Here is an 8,171-nt window from a genome sequence, read left to right as displayed (position 1 = left end):
TATATTTATTTATTTATTTTTTTCTAAACGAGCTCACAACAACGATCTAGAGAAGGATGAAGCAATTCCGATTCTTGAGTAGCAAATTGGTCACGATTTTTCGTATGGCCTGGATAGTTGATGCTGGCTCCTGTATCCATAGCTGACGTGAGTACCCTTAAATTAATGTAGTTAGTGGTATTATTGACCATGAGGAGCTTCATCGAATCTCACTCTGTGTACAGCAATCGGGGTGTACAAAGACATATCTAAAGCGCAGCACTTGCCTAAAATAGTCAGATGGCCTTGCAATTTGTTTGCAAAAAAGCGTGTTTGACCAAGTCTAAAGGTCCTGTGGCGCATCAGCTCCGCCAATGCTGCCGATCCGTTGTCGGCGTTCTTGCCTATCTTCAGAAGCAGATTTGGCGAAAGATTTCATACCGATTGACCAGCCGTCTGAACTGAATTACTTCAATAGTGCTATTTGCGGTGGCCACCTCCGCCTCGAACTATAACGATGATCTGATAATTGTCTATGGTTTTATGTAGATATAGACGCCGTAGTAATTGAATATCGGGTTATTTGGCGTGCGTCTTTCCAGCAACATTCACCGAACTAGGATTAATGTAGTCGCTCTCATGACAGAGTCGCTCTCAAGGCCGGAAGCAGGCGCGGCGTCTAGTTAATTAGGGGCAAACAATGTTTATGGTAGATTTGTGACAACACTTGGTAACCGTTACAAACATTACCGATCGAAGAAGTTAAGATTTTTATAGACGTCCTTTATCTCCGCTCATAAGCCTCTTGAGTATGTGATCGTTTTTGGATACTGCTTGCGTCTTGGACTAGATTTACGTAAATAAAATGTGTTGTATTAAATCAAACCTTTCTACCTATACAACTAGAATTTTAAGAATTATGGAGCTAAGGATAGATATATAGATGATATTTAGTAAGTAGTTCGTTTTTAGGAAATAAATTGGCCTTGACTTGGCCAGAAAACCCTAAGTATAACTAATAAATGACAATGTAATGATTTATATACTATTGTAATATTAAAAAAGTAGATAGGAATAGTAGTTAGTAGAAACTGTTGGTAGAAACAGTAACGGTAGATTAGTGTTATTATTATTAGCGCCTGCTAATCTTAGGGACACGCTGTTGTTCGAACCCATAGGGCATAGACACACGCCTTGTTTCGTGCTCAGAGCCAGCTAGCCGTCATGTTATGGAATGCCTAACAGCGATACCGGACGGAAACACAGAGGCTATTATTAACTTCAGTTTTGAACAAACCGACTATTCTGAAAAGGGGTTGCCCTCCTCAGTAGTAACTAGTGTGTACTCGTCAGCAGGTTTTTTTCGCAGCGGATTTTCGTTGTTTAAATATCAACTACACTAAGTGAAAAGTAACGGGCCTCATCACTTCACAGTCGGCTGCATCACTCTCCTGTCATAACAACAATTCGGCAGGATAAATTGTTTAGTAACAAGCCTACGCATCTTCCCAGAGAAGCAGTCATCCGTTTTCTGAGATACAGATAGCCGAGGGCAGAAACTGGACAAAATTGTAGCATATATTCGTTGCATATTAATGCTACTTTCACGTTTACTAACTCACCTGAACCTGTGGATGTTGCACTGATAGGGGCTAAGAATGTCATATTCGCCTTTTGACCGAACGGACTAGGCCTTCCAAAGGTTGACGGACATCGCTCAAGTATCCCTAGCAAATATGATCGTCGCTAAGACTGTCTCCAGACTCCGACATAACAGGATTAATTGGAAGCGAGTAAAGCCAAATCTAGATTTCATGGATTCATCTAATACCCACGTAAGACCTGTTGTCCCACGGCAGCATCTTAAGTATTTATTTGGATTCAGAAATGGCTTTTTTAATCGTTCTGTAGTTGTTGCCGCCGGCATAATATTATATAGCCCAGCGATAGCCGGCTTCCGCGTCCGTAACCTTAACACGCTTCCCAAAAGCAGTGAACACGCAGAGTGGATGTTCCAGTGTTGGAACGTTGAACGTTTATGAAAAAATCTTGGCCGTAACTTTAAGTTACATTCGCACATGCCCTACGCTTTATAGCAATGATGGCCATGTTACTTTTTGATTGATCCTGGTTTTTCGTTAGAATTAGCTATTCATGTAGAATTTCCGATACTACCGATATTCCGAAAGATACACCAAAATATTATTAGCTTACTCACTAAATAATAGTTAGTAAGTAAGTAAGGCTTAAGCCCGTAAAAGTTCAGTTACATGATTGTGACGAAATGCAGGAAGCTTCAAATACTACTAACACTTAAACCATACGAAATGTGTTAAAATTTGAAAGCATAGACTATTTATCGAACCATTGTCGATGTGCGCTTGCCAGCTGAGTGCTAAACATTATTATTCCATCATTACTAAGCATCAAATACCGGGTGCCATTTGCAGCAAAGTTATTGAGCCCCTTCGGATGTTTCATGTTAACGTACGTCACGAGCCATAAGCAGACACCTCATAGCGTAGCACTTAATGGCCAATCACTGGAGAGGGTATCCTCCGTATTTTTTTAAATTTTGCCTAATTAACCGGGATTTTTCACGTTGTAGCGTACCGTTTAACAAATGAACAAGAGACGTCGATGATAGCACGGATAGTGGAACTCCTGTTGATCTTCTTTTTTGTGTGACAACTGTATGTGGACGGCGTGTAGCGGTAAGTTTGTATTTTTGATTAAGCGTTAAATAGCTGGTCTGTTGGATAAGTTAATTGACTAAGGTTCTGGATGGTATACAGTTCAGTTCTACGAAGAAACATTGTCCGTGACCTTACAAAAGGAAGGGCCACCGAGTATCAGAGAGACTAGTAGTCCCCCTGTTTTTGTTTGCTCCCTTGTTGTCTGTAACTTTTGTTTAGTAAAGTTACAGACGACAACAAGTGAAATTCTGCCACATGTATCTACAGTCACAATTACGCATGTTGAACACTTATTGCAAACTTACATGACAAGCTACTCCCTGGCTTGGGAAAAAATTCAGCTTTACTTTTGTATACGATAAAATATCGCTCGATAGTGTACGCTTCGGATGTCGTAAGCTGTGCGTATAATAAAGCAACCGTATTGGTTTGACAGGTGCAATTTCTATGTTTCTGCCTAAATTCTTTAGAAAACGTTGGTTTTTATAGATGGACCACATAGAAATAACGTTCTGTGACAATCGTGCTGCTCAGCTTGAAGGTTGTTTGTTATTTGTGTAGCATTCGCGTACAAGGCCGGTCCTACAAGATAGACAAAATCGTTTTACGTAAGCGTTACATACACTGAGTGTTTAAAAAATCACATAACTCGTGAATCAAAAATCAACTGACGCTTTCTTTCTATTTATTACATATTCTCTAGCTAAATGCATAACAAGCTGTCGCACCATTTTTAATCCTTTTAAAAAAGTTCAGGACTCTAAAAAATTAAGTTTTATATTTCATGAACCTGCCCCCGTAATCTCAGCTAAATTTGACGGACCTACTTTGTTTTCATTTGTCGTTCCTTCGAAGTAAAGAAATGTTCCTATCCGAACATGTATTGACAAATGTAATTCTAAAAGGAACGAAACCAACCATCGAATCTTGTTTGGCTTCCCGTAGCTTTGCCTAATTCCCAAAAGATCCTGCACTACATATTTTGATTTGAATAATTATCGATAGGAAAACTGTTATCATACCCAAGCATATATATACGTAATATTACGGAACAGTCTTGCACATATTTAGTCTAATAGCCTGAATATGCTTCAAGCTAGATAACGGCGTAAGCAGCATCGTCAAAGTCAGCGTGGCCAGCATCTAGCTACCAAAAGCGAAATGAAAAGAGCTTTAAAATGTGTTTGGACAGGTAAACATGTGCGCCTAGTGATTTACATGTTTGTTAGCTATACCAAATCATGAGCGGACCCGTTACCTGTCGTCACTGTGTTTACTCTTGTACCCCTTTACATGTCCTAGCTGTTTCTGAGTGCTTAGTCGACACCAATATATTTCGCTTGTAGAAGCGAGTTTTTATAAACTTCTACGCTATGATCCGTCTATCAGCAACCGTGATTCGTAACGATAGCCAGGACAAAGGGGGTGTTGCTCGTTTCTACACGCAGAACGAAATTTTATTGCTAGATAATTTTTTCATATTTAAATAAGTTGAAAATTATCAGGCGGTTATAGGGAAAAATAGTTTTTGTGATTATTCGTATACAGAGTTCTTAGGACGCTGCCAACTGCGTTTTAGGCTAGATTAATTCAAAGAAAGCATCTTTATATTATGGGGATAAAATGGTATCTAAATCGTCGCACAGATTCTTGCGAACAGGGGACGCTGCTGAGGTGCAACGAAAGGAGGCGCCTGTATTAAATTGGACCAGTCCTGGGTGGTTGTTATATGTCGGATGGCTTACATGTTATGTCGATAAAAAAAAAGCTTCTAACTAAATACATGATAACAGCGATAAATGAATGTAGGTTTCAACTTTACGTCCTCAGGGCTTTAAACAACTGGTAAGTGTTCATTAGCCAGAGTAAATTTATTCTATTCTGTTACGCAGGCTTAATTTAGTTTTTTCTATTCACCCTACACTTATATAAATGTTTTGCAGTTTATCTCCAACCAAAACGTTCGACCACGTTCAGCCTTACTTGAGTGGACGGAAGTGGATCTCCGAATCGTCTATGTTATGCATCTCCCTTCTTCCAGTAAATCTAATTCTGTGGATTTTTCTGTATCTAAATTGGGCTTCATCTGTATCAAAATGATATTTTCTGCCAATTTTCTGTAAAAAGAGAACTTCACGAGTGAAAATAATAACATATTTAAGACATACATTTCAAAATTGAGTAGCAAAACTTGAATTCAGTGAACGATTGAATAGGATTTTTTGCTCGATAAAAATAGGCTGTCATAAATTCTTCCATAGCTAATAAGTCTATACAACAGGGAGTCTACGTTAAAATAAAAAAATTATCAGTCTACCTATATTATAAATTTAAGTTATAATTTTTATGTTCTATACAACAATTACAGGCTGATCGAAACGTTGTAATTGAACTTTCAAGCATAATTACTACTGTTCAAAGAACTTAATCCCTTTAAAATCAAATACGAGTTGGACGAAGCCTTACACAGTTATATAACTTACTAGCTTGCACTCTTTTATACAGATACGAAACAAGATATTTTTGCGGCTTCTTGAAGCTCACTATTTGATTACTCAGCAAGGCGCTTCAAATTTGACCAGCTTATTGTATAGGAAATGCTACAAAAATATGGAAATGAATACGAAAATTACAACTTATTTGAACGTCTTATTTTATCGGCAATATTAAATAGGATTGAGTACCACTCTTGACAGACGCTTCATTTCAGTGAGTCGTTAAATTCGATCGTAATTAGAAAATTCGCGCCATTCAACTTAGAAACGCATAAAGATGGCGGACCACTCACTGCCGCTTTTCGAATACATAAATTCTATAAACGAATAGCATGAAAAAGAGTCGAGCCAGCGCTTCGGTGTACATACTAAACAGTTGTTTCGAGATAGCTTTGCTGGAAGGTCCCATTGCTGTTAGCACTAAACGTTATCAGCTAGAAGTGTGGCCAACGGAGTTTACTGCAATCGGAGTGGCAAAAAGAAACTTAACGATACAACTATAATATGTTGTCGATAATGTCGTAAGATATAATGTCGTTGAAGTTAATTTTGCGAGGTTTGCATTGGTATGACTAGTCAATTGATTAGTGGATTGTATTGGCCCAGATGACAAGGTTGTAATAGTTTTATAAACCAGAACTGTCGCAGTTTTTAAAAATATCTATCCGGTAAAATGTTCTAATGCTGATGAGTACTGACCGTCGGCATTATGGCGTAGTTAACGTCAACATGGCATAACATTTTTTAATGATTTTCCAAGCGGGTACGAACTAAAACAACGTCCAATAAACAATCGTGTGTAAGACAAAAAATAGCTGACTGATGGTTTTCTGCTATGATATAACTCGCAGATAGTTCAAGCGAACAAACCCCGCGTCAGCTACTCTACTTGCACCATAATAGGGGAAAAAAAAATTCAACCAACGCTTTCCTGTCTAGTAAATGCTCGTGTAGACACATCTCCGTCTTCCATCTAGGCTTAGATATGTCTATGGACAATGATTTATTGCTATTGTCCGTTACCCCATTTTTTCTTCGCCTTATGCAGAATGCTTGACGCTGGCTGGCCGGCCGGCTGGCTGACTGTGCTGATATTTTTTGTAAAGAAAAAAAAATGGTTGCTCCTTGCTCAATGGGACTAATTGCTCCACGCGGCGGTTTGCCAACCAAGGACCACTAACAGTTCACGGTGATCGAGAAATACTGTTATACTGCATAGAACCAGTTAAAATGAATAAATAAAGCAAAACGTATCTCTAATGGATGAAGGGGACTACTGTTTCAACAACAAACTCACGTAAACATTCTCGCCAACAGCAGAAAAACGTGACACGGTAACACGGCGTGCGGCAAAGTGCAGCTAATCAAACTGTGGTTGCAGCGGCTCTACATTATGGTGGGGTCCATTATTTTTACGTTACGTTATGAGAGCCAAAAGACGAGGCAACGAAAGTATCGTCACGCATCCTTTAGATGTCGCTAACGAGCCACTGTACGAGACATGGTAACTTATGGCCACTTGTCACCAATGGCTGGCCGTCTTCGTTCAGATTCAATCCACGAAACTTTTGGTTCGTCGAGGACGTATGTTGAAGTGTATAAATGTCGAGCCGTTTTATTTGGATATGCGGCTGTATTGATTAGTGAAGTCTTGCTTTATTCGAAAACGTATACGGATAGTTACAACCAAGGCTAATTTTTCTCACCACAATCCAGCACCCGTTAATGTACGACCGTTTGGGTACAATAGAATGATCACGACCCTCAAGGACCATTCTTAGACAATTGGTCTTCAAGGTCTGACCGGATGATTTGACTTCGGCCGGGGTAACAGCGAAATCTTTGCCTCACCTGCTGAAAGGTCACCGTGTCTAATTATAAACAGACGAAGCATTTCGCTCGATATCTTTTTGGTTCACCAATAGGTGGTTTAGGATCTACATCATTGTTAGAAAAAGCAAAGTTGAATAAACCAGTAAAAGCTGCCGCTGTTAATAAAATACAGCTCTGTCCGTTTCTTTCGTTTGGAAATTATAACCTGTATACTATCTATTTAAACGAACGGCAATTGCTTATATGAGCTTATAGTGCCGTTTAATTACCACAAAATGTTCTTATGACTAAATTTAGCAAGCGGGTATTGGGGTATAGTCGGAACTCAACGTACTTGATTTATGCTCTCTGAAAATAAATATAAATGTCCGTAGCTCTATTGTTGAATAGCACAACGTAAACTTTAAAAAGTTGTCTATCCGATTGATGTGTTTTGATGTGCTACATTACAGACGTGTCTTTATTAAAAGACACGTCTTATATATAAAGTGTAAAAGACTTATTTCCCATGAATGTATAGTTTATCTAATATCTAGATGGCAGTAATCTAGATGGGACACGTTTTTCCCATAAGCGCCTATTTCCTTTTCATTTAATTGTTTATTGCGAGTTCTAGAAAACGTGTAGCTCTACATACATAATGGTTCGCGACAGTTTCCTTCCGAAGGTCACTTTGATATTCTTGATTTTTCTAGGGAGGTAAGGTGTGGGGTGAGCATCATTTATACAATCGCTGGATTATCCGAACCTCTTCTATGGGCAGTCCTGTGTTGGGAAACGTTTAACCACGAGTAATGTTGCAGTTGTTTCATAAGCAGCGCAGATCAACGTACTCGTATCGACATTTTAACTATATTGCATACCTCTTTTTAAAAATCGTCATAATCTAATGAACGTTTAACGCATGAACGGAGATGAAGTCTTGACGCGACTCTATTGGATCACAGTTTGAGACCTGAATCTTTGATACCAATCAATTTTTCTTTCAAACTTTCGTATCGTTATGCTCATAAAAATGACGAAACGCAAGATAGTAGAAAACGGCTGTTAGAACGAGCTTGAACTCATACATGTATAACGGTTATTTACTGTTCACAATAGGAAAATAATTACCACAGATCGTCACTCATTGATGAACCCGCTGTTCTCGGTGTTTTAAGGCCCGATT

General features: G+C 38.8%; 1 protein-coding gene and 1 long non-coding RNA gene across 4 annotated transcripts in view; one reads left to right on the top strand and one right to left on the bottom strand.

Moving 5' to 3' along the window:
* The window catches only part of LOC111270367 (uncharacterized), a 9,879-nt gene extending 8,220 nt beyond the window's left edge, over positions 1-1,659 (bottom strand). For all 3 annotated transcript variants that reach the window (XM_086972465.1, XM_086972467.1, XM_086972466.1), the window contains exon 1: positions 1,602-1,659. In XM_086972465.1, the coding sequence (XP_086828591.1) occupies positions 1,602-1,644 (43 nt within the window). In that variant the 5' untranslated portion in view covers positions 1,645-1,659. The remainder of the gene's footprint in view (positions 1-1,601) is intronic.
* Positions 1,660-1,709: 50 nt separating this feature from the next.
* LOC147752133 (uncharacterized) lies at positions 1,710-4,940 on the top strand. Its single transcript, XR_015314934.1, has 3 exons — positions 1,710-1,814; positions 2,588-2,693; positions 4,619-4,940. It is a non-coding gene; the product is annotated as an uncharacterized LOC147752133 (long non-coding RNA).
* The last annotated feature ends 3,231 nt before the right edge of the window (positions 4,941-8,171 follow it).

Source organism: Varroa jacobsoni, unplaced genomic scaffold (genome assembly GCF_002532875.2).
Source record: "Varroa jacobsoni isolate VJ856 unplaced genomic scaffold, vjacob_1.0 scaffold_1468, whole genome shotgun sequence".
Lineage (NCBI taxonomy): Eukaryota > Metazoa > Arthropoda > Arachnida > Mesostigmata > Varroidae > Varroa > Varroa jacobsoni.
Note: the sequence above shows the minus strand (reverse complement) of the source record. Positions and strands in the feature narration are given on the sequence as shown.